We start from the raw sequence: 12,339 nt of genomic DNA, 5'->3' as shown, positions 1-12,339 counted from the left end.
CCCAGTGAAAATCATTCCAACTCTTAATTATATCATTCCATTACATTTCACACGAACTTGAGTGATTATAATTTTCGCTAGCGTTATTATATAGGAACTATTTGTTATTTTTGCAGTTTTCTATAACTTATTGCCTTATTAATAGTAAAAATCATATCTTTCAATCCCCGTCCATAACTATTTGATATACATTACAGTACAATGTATACAAAACTTAATATATTATTAAAAATCAATTTACACTTTAAACTTTATTGTAATTTTAGAATAAAAAGTTAATTATTTATAATTATTGTACGTATGATCAATTAATTTTAATATAATGACTGCGGATCCGTGCCTAACTAAAAATGTATCAGTATTATTCAAATCCAATCAAAATTGGCTAAATTGAATTTGTACTTATTTCATGTTTGAATATTTACTATCTTTGATGTTAATTATAAATTTATACTTAAAGATCATGTGGTGTATCTGGGAGTATTGTTTTAATATCTTTAGTGCAAATGTATAAATTTTAATTTGTTACTTTAATGCGTACTAACATAATAACATAATATTCATTTAAAACTAACATTCCAAGATAATTTATACAGACTGATAATTTCTATTATTCTTGAACAATTATTACCATATTTTAGTTGTTGCATTATTTGGCAGCTAATTTGCAGAATTAAATTAAAAATGGCTATTATATACATTATAGGTAGATTTTTTTTTGGAGGAATTTTTGTTCTTTCTGACTACCTTGATTCCGGTGCTGCGGGATGTGCACTCATGCTCCGTACTGCGACTATCACGCGTTATTTTCGAACAAATTTACGTAAAAACGATCTTTACTGCAAGATCAAAATACGATACGAACTGACCTTTAACGACTGACAAATAGACACTTTAAAACAAAATAACGCGTCAGACATAATATTCTAATAAAATTAGTAACATTGCGTGCTAGAATATAGGTATAGAAATTCGAAAAATACCCAAAACTGAATTGGAGCACCCCACTGTCCACGTGGTCTTGGTCTGCCCCACCCCTAGAGTGTTTTTTAAGCCGGAGGCGCGGAGGGTTGCACTTCCCGCAGCGCCGGAGCCAATCGTTACTCTAACCTTAAAGGTGGTAGGTTAATTTTTTCCGATTTAAAAATTGAACCTCAAAACTTCAACCACGATATCTCTGTAACAACGGGGTTTACACGAAAATAGTTGTCCGGGGGGGGGGGACAAAACCCACACTAACCCTCCCACCCCCTTTCCCTCAACCCCATAAATTTCTCGCCGGGGTGGTACAAATATCACTCGAAACATGAAATATTGTACTTTACAAAACATTACAAAGCTCTTTCACCTGGGAAAAGTTTGCCATAACTAGAATAAATCTTAAGCATCTACTACAAAGGTGAATTAAATTCGAAAATTTATTTTGTTTTTATAGTACTTTTTATTGAAAGTTATACGTCATGTTGATGTTATATTGTAAAATAATTACATAATTGTGTGAACTTTTTTAACGTTTATATCGATTGACTAAATTATGTTATATATATTTTATTGACAAATCATTTTTATGGTAGAAGCTTCTTGATCGTGTAAATTTATAGAAGTTATATACATTCATTTTTGTAAATCTATGCCTCTATGGCTATTATAGTTCGACCTTATTGGGATGTCATTTCTTTGGTAACCAAGAAAAATTACTGATTAGTTTAGCACTATAGTTATTGTTCATTTTAAGTTGTATGCTGTTGAAATAAAACTTACATATACGCTTTAGCCTCTTTCCCCATGTAGGAGAAGGATCAGAGCTTAATCCACCACGTACACTTTGTATTAATATACACCTACTACTTTGTATTACTATACACTTTGTATTAATATGAATAAATATTATTTTAGTTATTTATGCAACAGTTTTATAATAAAAGGTATCAAACACGAATGTGAGTTGATCACATGAGGCGAAGCCGAGTGTTTTACTACCTAATTATCAACAATTGCATTCAAGACTTTATCTACACCCATAATATTAATCCTCTATAAAAGATTCTATAACAGCTGAATGTTTAGCGGCGTTCTGGCAGTGAAACGCGCATGGAATGATAGTTTATTTCCTTAAATTCATACACATGTTCTTTTTTTGAAATTAATAGATACCACGCATCAAGCAGTAAGAATGGGGCTCTCTGTTGAGTACTCTTTGCCCAGGAGGGATCGAAAATAAAACAAAGGAGTCTTATTATGAAATTCAGTGCAACATTATATCATTCTCTTGGATGATATTATGGTTATTAGGACATTGGGTGTTTTAATGATGGCAATAAGCTAACTGTTTCAGAATATTTTATAGAGGATTTAAAGCATGGTAGTAGATTAAAAAAAAATCTTTTAAATTGTCTATGTAAATCGTGTCAGTAGCATCTGTTCTTTTATAAAAGGAGAGAGAATAAAATATACTACTTAATCATCAATATAATCTTAGTAATAGTTAAAAATTTGTTTAATGATCATCCTTTGGTGCACTTTTTCTTACTTTCTTAACCAAAGGAATGACTTTACATTGGTCGAACTTAAAAACTACTGAGAAAAACGTTTAATTACTAAAATGTATCTACCGAATGCATGTTATAGTAAGCAGCTAGATTTAGAAATTTAATTAGTTTTTATCTCGTACTTAAATGTGGCATACTCGTAATTCAGTATCTATCCGCCTTAAATAACGCCTGCAACGAAAAATAATATATATATTTTTTTCTCTAATATCACAAAAATAATTTAAAATAAATCAACCATACTGTATGTCGGGGGTGAGCAACCTTTTTTTAGTAGAGGACCGCGAAATTTTGAATAATTTATATTCGTGCAAAAAGCACAGAATGATGGAAAATACTTGACGGTACAAGTATTGAATTTTGGTGTGCCTTATGATAATAAATTGACAGTTTTGAAAATTTGAAAACTCTGGCGGGCCGCACAAAATCTCTATTCGGGCCACATGCGGCCCGCGGGCCGCGGATTGTTCACCCCTGCTGTATGCATTTGATCGTCTATAATTTAGGTACCTCATGTCCTGACAAGTATGTTTAGAACATTTTTATTTGTTGCCTTAAGTAGATTTAATTAAGTGCCTTAAGAAAGCCTAAAAAATTCATGCAAGCACGTATTGCACCTGTTGATTGTTATTTAATAATATAGTTGCCTTAATATGTGATTAAAGAAATTTAAGTCACTTCTAAATACACAATTCAAAGGTATTATTGTATTAAAAAGAATACCCCATTATTGACAATAAATTTTTATTTTTCATTATGTTTGTTTGATCTGTAAATTGTGTTCTAAATAACTGATATAATTTGTAAAAAATGCGGCTAAACATTTTATATCTAATACAGAAAGGGTTAAAAAAAGAAACAAAATTTAACAAGTTGCATTAAATAAATAGTCAGTAATTTTTTACTAACTTTTGCAAAGCTGGTAATAAATCACTTTAGAGACACACCTTAATCAGGAAGTTGTTTTTCGTATTTCATCACAAAATATTTTCATCATTCTCAAGTGACAAATTAGAAGACTAATTAATTATTCATAATTATTTGTATTCATTTTCATAAGGTATATGCCAAATATATTGTATTATCACATTGTTAAATAAGAACTGTTATAAAATATAGATTTTGAAAAAAAGAAATATTTATTTGTTACCCCATTTTATTTTCATTTTCATAAACTCAATGATATTAGTGGAGGTCAGTAAGTTAAATGTGTATATTTACTCGAGCGTCGTGGGGTCCTATTAGATTGTGAAGATTAGATGCTAAGGGCCTGTTTTACCTATCTTTGAAAGAGACCCCAAGCACAGCTCATTCCATTGCACGTTGAGCGACATTAAACTTGTGGACTAGTCCTTTCGTCAGTGTCCATGTCTCGGCACCGTATGTTAAAACAGACAGGACTCATTGCTTGAAGTTTTTTGTTCTCAAGTATTGCGGAATTTTCGAAATTGTTTCGGTCTAGTTCCGCTATACTCGAACTGCGGCCCGCCGGGCTCTTGTTGTTACATCCGAAGTTACCATCTGAAGTTACCATCCGAAGCCCATCTGAAGTTACCAATTTATCGTAAACCAATTTAAATTTTGTGCCCATTAGAAAATGGGCGTTCGGATCAAAAATTTAAGACGATCCAAATTGTAATTACTCTGACTTGTTCGATGAGTTCATTGATTTTAAAAACGAAACTAATCTTGAAGTTTTGTTTAAAGAAAAAAAGGAAAAATAGAGAATATGTAGAATTTTTGAGTACCAAAAGTATAAAAACGTCCAAAGATGTGCGTAAATCCTACTAACATTTTTTTGGATCTACGTATGTGTGCGATCGTCTTTTTCAAAAATGAAATACACAAAGGACATTTATAGAAAGAAACTTACAGATTCTCATCTCGAAGATGTAATAAGGATAGCATGTAGTGCTAAACCAGACTTTTAAAGTGTTCATAAATACAAAAATCGCATTAAAATACGTAAAAATCTATATATCTTTGTCAAAGCTTATTTTTTCATTAATAAAGTAACTACATTATTAACTTGGAATTACGTTTTAATTGAAACCTAAATAGTTTTTTTTTTTTTAATAGTTTTTGCTTGCGGCCCGCGACGCTATGACTGAAACGTGTTTGTGGCCCATATAAAAAAATGGTTGAGTATGGCTGGTCTAGTTGTATGGTATGGCCTATATAAACATAATCCTGAACAACTTCGAGAAGGGAACCATCGATTAATACCGGTCTCGAAAGGACTTCGCTAATAATACATTAAAAAACTTTTATCTGTTGGATAATCATCCGTCAAATAGCGTTATCCACCGGTAAAACAGGCTCTAATAAGAAAAAAGTTTAGTTTCGAGTTTTCAAAAAAAAAAAAAAACTTAACCGTTACATGGAAATTCTCGAGCGGGTCAGATATTAGTATACGCATATACGCACCCTACCTACGTGTTTCTGATAACGGAAAAAATATTAATCTACCGTATTTGCGTGGTTGGAATAGATAAAAAACGGGGCGAAGGGATAGAAAATGCGGGGGGGGGGACTAGCGCGTCGGATTATGAGAAGGAATGTTAAGTGAATCCTCGAGTAGCTCCTGTTCAAAAGACTCAATATGGACGCGACTAAGTCATGGCCAATTTTTGAAAAGTTGGATTGAATGAAAGATCACGTTTTATTGCATTTTCAAAAAGTTTAAGTTTTATAGTATTTATGGGTTTTTTTTCGTCCAAAATATAGTACAATTTTTTTTCAAATCGTATTAAGGGATTTCATCCTCATAATTCTCAGATTATGGATTAGTACAACGAGAATTCTAGTAGTCATAACCAATATTCTACTATTAATATTTATATATGAGCGTTTAAAATCATTGAGAAAAGAATATAGGTTACTCATCTCTGTTTCAATACCTATATCATCTGTTTCAATACTTGGAAAAGGAAATCAAAACAAACAAAAAATATATAATCAAACATATGATTAGTATTGGAACATACAATTTAATTTAAACTCAATTACAAAGAAAATATTACAATTATATTATAAACTTATTTGTAGAATTCATATTCACTTTCATCTTTTTTGATATTGTTCTTGTAACCCTTTTCGAAGTCCTTCGGCAGCACAATGTACCTATAACAAAATTGATTGTTTATTTTAAAATTATATACATTTTTTATTAAATGTTGTAAAGTAGTATCAGTAACAGCTTGACAATGTCTCTTCCATAAGAAGCAGGTTTCCTCTTGATATTTGTTTTCACGTCACACATAAGAAAAATTTAAAAAATTATTATTTGTAACTTGAAAGTGTGTGTTATTTGTAACTCAAATTCAGAATCGTCTGTTATCAATTTAGGTTTTCCATTCATCATTAATTCATTCATTTTGATTTTTATTGAAAACTTTTCTCAATAAATTCTACATAATTTGACATACACAAATTATGACACAGACGAAGTTCCTATCTATACTAATATTATAAAGCTGAAGTTTGTCAATTTGTTTAAACGCGTTTAAAAATTCTTTTTGTGTTGGATAGCCCATTTACTATTGGGTATTTTTTCCTCAAATTAACGCATATGAACCCGCGGGGCACAGCTAGTATCAAACATTTTTAATTTTTTTATGCGTCTAGGTTGATAAACAACCGTACGGGCCACCTGATGGTAAGCAGATACTATAGCCTATAGCCCAAGCGTCGCAAGCGCGTTGCCGACCCTCCCCAGGAGTTGTTGGTACCTTACTCCCGACGGGAACACAACTCTACTTAAGAGCATTGTTATTTAATATATTTGTGTTTTGATATATAAGCTATGTATACCTATTCTCCCTAACGGCGTGCATGCCGGCTTCCTGGCAGATGGCGTTAATGTCTGCGCCAGACACGCGTTCGGGCCGCGCCACAAACTCTTCCAAGTCGACCTCCTCGGAGAGATTCATCTTAGCCGTGATAGTCGAGAAGATGAGACGCTTCTGACGCCTGATGAACAGAACATTGTTTAATAAGTTTTTTAATTGATTTATGTTATATTAGTTATCATTCTGCTATTATCTGCTAGATCATCTGTGGTGATCAGAGAGCATCTTACAATCTTTGATACCCAGATTGTGTTTGTTATTTAAAGTAAATTGCAATTTAAAACAAGTAAGGAAATAGTATAATTCTTACTATTATTTATTATTCACACTTTCTCATGGTCTAATCTATACCTTTAAACTTGAAGGTTATTTGTTTTTAAATAAATCATAAACAAGTAACTTTCAATATTATACAGAATTAAAAATCGTACATTCAAATTAGGACATAAAGTATGTACAAATTAAACTAGCATATTTTTTTACTGGAGGCAGTATTAACTAATAAGAAGTTTCACCTGTCAGGCAGAGGAAATTCAATCTTCCTGTCAAGACGACCTGGTCTAAGTAGAGCAGGATCCAAAGTATCAGCACGATTAGTAGCCATGATTACCTAAAAATTACATAAAATTATTGAGTTTAGTCAAGTCAAATCGACATCAGCAATTTATACTAAGCTAACTCATAAAAGTGAACTTTACAATTGAGGCTTATAAAAGGGAAAAACGTGATACCTTTTGTATTAATTAAGAAACTTATTTCAAATTTGGTATCTTTAATAGTTAATTTATTCATTGCAATTTCACAATTTTTATTATTATAAAAAAGAAACACATTTATTCAAGTTGCATTAAGAAAACCAAGTTATCGAAAATTCGAGTTTGCGTAGTATAAATTGTTGGTGTCGAAATGAGTATTGATAGTTATAATTATCTAAAAATGATAAAGTTAATTTACTTTAACATTAGTGGTCTGGTCAAAACCGTCCATTTGGTTAAGTAGTTCTAATAAGATTCTCTGAACTTCTCGGTCGGCACCCGTTTGGGCGTCAAATCTGAAACAATTACCTTATTAATAATAAGTTTTAAAACCTCCACAGGTGACAGTGAGAATTTTTCCTGTGTCGGAGGTCTGGAAACACAATACACAAGCACAAATGTCCCAAAGTAAAGTAAACATTTCTATGGCCTATACAAATATTTGCAATGAGCGGGGGTCGAACCAGCGACCACAAGGGCATCAGACAGTTCTATGACTTATAACTAACGTGTCAACGCGTCTTTAGCTTACAATTTGTAATTAAAAAAAAATATATTATAATATTAAATGATTATTATTATTTTATTTTACCGTTTAGTAGCAATGGCGTCGATTTCGTCAATGAAAATGATAGCAGGACTGTTTTCTTTAGCGAGACGGAAAACGTCGCGTACCATACGCGGTCCTTCACCTAAGTATTTTTGTACAAACTCAGAGCCTACTACACGTATGAAGGCAGCTGAAACAAAATACATTATTACATTCAACTGAAATATACCTCTCTGCAAACATCGGCGTCACATTAACTACAATTAATTTATAAAAAACAAATATTTTAGTTTGTTAAATTAAGATTCAAAAGTGCTTTTGGAGCCTATCTGGAAAAAATAAACAAATTAGCTATTGATTGTTATGAAATTCATAAACTTTTAAATTTTTCTAAACTAGTATGTTCATTTCCTATTTATTACTAGCAACATTTTTGATATTTTAACATTTTAGAACTAACACGATAGTTTAGTTAGATGACCATTAGTCCTACTTAAGTTTAAGTGCACTGTTAAACTGCTAATTGATTTTGCTGCACTGTTTATCACATAAACTGTATCTATTTTATTTTCTGTAAATAAATAAGTTGCAGTTAATTTTGTAACAATGTAACTAATAATATAACAATAGTTAATTAAATATTATACATTTTACAATTAACAACTTAAGAACTAAATATTTACAGATAGTTTTGGTACAATTCATGTCCGCGTGGAATCGTGCCAAGAATGCTGGCAGCATTTCCCCCGTTGCGTCCCACAAAAGCGCCCGTCCCCTTTCCCAGGAAACCAACGTCAATCCATCAGGTCTTTTGCCATCATCGCGACTAATTCCAGTAGGCTCGATAAGAGCAAGAACGTCGATGGTGGCAAGAGCTCCTTTTATGGTATCATTTAGGGAACCGTGGCGGGAAAACCTACCTGAACTCTTATTGCAGGAAAGGCCGTGTATTCCGAAAGAATCAACCCTTTTTCCGCATGGACATCTGTGTTCAAAGCACAGTGGGGTTCCCGACCGGAGACCGAGAGCAATTCTAAAACTTATGTAACTAATTCAATTAATCTTAATTAATTATTTACCCGTAGTATGGTGAGCAACAGCCTTTGCCAACATGGTTTTACCACATCCCGGTGGGCCATACATAAGGACACCACGGGGAGGCTCTATACCAATCTGTCTGTAGAGCTCTACATGAGTCAGAGGCAGCTCGACCGCTTCACGAATTTCCTGCTTTTGTGTATCCATGCCTCCGATATCTGAGTATTGGACATCTGGCTTCTCATCTGTGTACCGATAAATTGAGTTAATTGAGTTAATATTGTTACATGAATAGTTGTTACTTCAATCTATTGTTAACTTAGTTATTATTTTTTTCTTGTTTTCACTTTAATTCAAGTGGTAACACAATATTTATAGTATATTAAGGTATAAGATTTCTTAATAGACGAATATGAGACTGACTCTTGTTGTAACGGCACTAAGACTAAGGTGCGGACACATTCCTCTAAATAAATTCGCATATTTAATGAAAAAAGTAGACACGCCAAATTGCGAAGTATGTAAATATGTAGAAGACGTACAACATATTTTGAAGGAATGCATCCGTTACAAAATGGAGCAGACGAGACTTGGTGTCCAAGTTAGGCCTGAATTTATTGGAAGTCGGCTTGTTCAATCAGATCTTGTCTGAACCAACTTCCCAATGTGCCAAATTTATACTAGAGTTTGTAATTAGTAGTATTAAGTTAAGATCTAGTAATAATTTAGCATTATAATTTAGTTTATTTAAAAATGTTAAAATTGTTAGTTTTATAATAGATAAGTTTAGTATAGGACTGTCATGTACATATGTATAAAAGTCCCTAATAAAGATAATAATAAATAAAAAAAGATTTCTTAATAAACAAATAGTTTAATGCAAAAATAATTATTAAAATTAGCCTACCAGTTTTTATTGTCATTTATTAAATTAACAAAGGTTAATTATAAAATTAAAAAGGGTTAATTTTCAAAATTCCTTTTACTATAAGTAAACTAATAATATAATTAAAATTTATAAGAAAGCCAAAGCATACCTGCTTGTAACATTGAAATAGAGCTATCAGCTTCTGGAGGTAAAACATCTACTAGGGCATTAGAATGCTTATGAAGAGCCACTGATGCTGAGGGCTTTAGCAATTCTCTATCTATCGTAGACAGGATACGTACATAGTAGTTGGAGCCAGTTGTACTTCCCACTGAAAGAAAAAATAAATTAACACTTCACACTTAATAGTAATTGGCAGGTTAAAACAACACAAAACTCAATTTTTAACAACCTCTGTATGGTCTAATCAATTATTTTTAAACAATAGGGATCGAACTGGCGATAGCTAGTGTGGAAGCTAATGTTGTGACTACTGTGAAGATTTGTCATTATAATTATCACAATATAATAGGCCTGTTTTTACATCAGGAAAAGACCCTAGAACGTAACTTGGTATGAAACTGTAAGAAACAATAATAGAATTTATATGCCTAAAAAGAGGAAGAAGAAATGAATACCCAACTGTGAGTAACACGCTATTGAATTGATCTGGGCTCAGGTCAAAAGATATGCAGCACACCACAATACAAAGCTTGAAAGAAGCTTGTGCCAAAATACTAAAGACGACTGGGCAAAGGTGGTAGAAAAAATTCGAAAAACAATAATGGGCTGATTGTGACAGAGACGTCCACATTGATAATATAATCGAAAATGAAATAATTATATTTACAGGTGATGATAGCTGAAGTAACGATTTTGGCTCATCATTCGATGAAAATGATTGAATCTTCATTCAATCACTTTCACTTTTTTTTATTTTAACTGACTTCAAAAAAGGAGGAGGGTACTCAATTCGACATATATATATAATGTATGTTCGGGGATAACTTTGTCATTTATGAACCGATTTTGATAAATTTTTTGTTGGAAAGGAGATATCCCAGGTGTGGTACCATGATAAGGAAATCAGGATCTGATAATGGAATCCCAGAGATATCAAGGGAAACCCTCGAAAATCGTAGTGACGACTCGTGTGTTTGTTAATTTTTTCATTGTTGTATTACTTGTCGATGTAATTGTAGTCGGTTTTTTTCATTTGCGAGCAAACACAATTATTTTGTGATTGAGTGAATGTTATTGTAACTAAAAAAGTTAATGAAACAGCTTTTTCAGATTTTATCGTGGTTTATTGGGTCTTTATTAGTTTTTAGGATAATTTACATTACCCAAGGTCACAAAAAATAAAGACGAATTGACCTTTTTTACCATTGTATCATTTCCCTAAACCGAAGAGTATGTATGAATGGAATAATGAAAGTGGACGAAGCGAAAGAAGTATGTAAGCACAGCAAGTGGAAATAAGTGGTCTCTGCCTACCCCTACGGGCAAGAGGCGTGATTATATGAATGTATGTATCATTTCAAATTATCTAATATTAAAGTTTAAGTTAAATTTTCTATTCGAAATTTTAATTTAATGCACTTTACATTACATAATCAAATCTATCAAATACTAATACAAACTTGAATCGATTTATCGTATCGAATTCCGAGTCGTATGGTTACTTCACTGTTTACATTGTGATGACATATGTCCAATCGGGCCTATTATTTTGTGACGACTATAAGAGGGTACAAATTTCAATAAAACTTTAGGCATGCTTTTTATCATTCATATGAATTCCCACAAAAGGTCATTAATTTTTAATATTATGATCTAATAAGATAAGACCATCATTGGAAAAAATAATATTTTTTTTAATACTTTGCATGTATGAAATTAAAGAATAATAATTTAATTTTGTCTTTAGTGGCATTGTTATCTTTGTAGTGTACTGTAAATAAGTAATTAAGATAGTGTTTGTAAAATTATTATCTTACCAATTCCAGTGTTCTGATCAACTGCTTCAAGGAACTGTCCTATGACAAGTGGAACTGATTGGATTCTTTTCACCTCTTCTTGAGCATGGAGATATTCTTTTTTAAGATTTCTTTGTTCATCTTTTATATATTCTTCTTGCACTTCCAAAAATTCTAACATACGTTGTAGTTTCTGTAGTAAAAATAAAACTTTATATTAAATAATTATTCAGATAAATTATACGAAGAAATGCGTGAAATGTAGAACGAGTTGCCAGTCGTGCTTTCGCACATAATAAAAAAATTAAAATGATGTTATATTCTTACTGAATTTTCTTATATTACCTTATACTTTGTGTATAAATCTTCAGATTCCAATTCGTCAAATGATTGGGGGCCAGCAAATGATAGCCCTTTTGTGTCAGTGACTTGGTCATCCTAAAAGGAAATAAATACAAAACAATTTAGTTTTTAGCAAAACACAATTTGTTTTTATCATTTTCATGTATTATAGAAACCTTTTCAGGCAGTATGATGCCGATTTCTTCCATTTTTATTAGTATTTCTTGAAACAACAAGTAATGTTCAGACTTCACAGACTATAATATTGGAATTTGAAGGTGTCAAAATATTACGCCGTCATGCTGTGTTTTCTGTCAATTGTATTACGATTGCAGAGTAAAAATAATTAAGAAATAGAGTACAAAAAGAATAAAAATAAGTTTTAATTATATGTAAAAATAGATGAA

The 12,339-nt window shown here is 31.8% G+C and overlaps 1 protein-coding gene across 1 annotated transcript; it reads right to left on the bottom strand.

The window, feature by feature from the left end:
• Positions 1-5,502: 5,502 nt before the first annotated feature.
• On the bottom strand, positions 5,503-12,236 carry LOC123661172 (26S proteasome regulatory subunit 6B). The gene is made up of 10 exons (XM_045596158.1): positions 12,109-12,236; positions 11,936-12,028; positions 11,612-11,783; positions 9,781-9,942; positions 8,785-8,988; positions 7,748-7,895; positions 7,355-7,451; positions 6,916-7,010; positions 6,363-6,521; positions 5,503-5,672 (listed from the first exon to the last, which is right to left on the bottom strand). Exons 1-10 carry the CDS (start codon positions 12,139-12,141, stop codon positions 5,588-5,590), a joined length of 1,248 nt encoding a protein of 415 aa, XP_045452114.1. The 5' UTR covers positions 12,142-12,236; the 3' UTR covers positions 5,503-5,587.
• Positions 12,237-12,339: the final 103 nt, after the last annotated feature.

The sequence above is a fragment of the Melitaea cinxia genome, chromosome 16 (assembly GCF_905220565.1).
Source record: "Melitaea cinxia chromosome 16, ilMelCinx1.1, whole genome shotgun sequence".
NCBI lineage: Eukaryota > Metazoa > Arthropoda > Insecta > Lepidoptera > Nymphalidae > Melitaea > Melitaea cinxia.
Note: the sequence above shows the minus strand (reverse complement) of the source record. Positions and strands in the feature narration are given on the sequence as shown.

What these genes read in the sequence shown, in the direction of transcription:
- LOC123661172 (XM_045596158.1), bottom strand. Translation starts at nt 12,141, where the DNA reads ATGGAAGAAATCGGCATCATACTGCCTGAAAAG. An exon ending in ATTTATACACAAAGTATAAG is followed by an intron (nt 11,784 to 11,935) that starts GTAATATAAGAA and finishes TTTTTACTACAG; the next exon opens with AAACTACAACGTATGTTAGA. An exon ending in TGATCAGAACACTGGAATTG is followed by an intron (nt 9,943 to 11,611) that starts GTAAGATAATAA and finishes TTTTTCTTTCAG; the next exon opens with TGGGAAGTACAACTGGCTCC.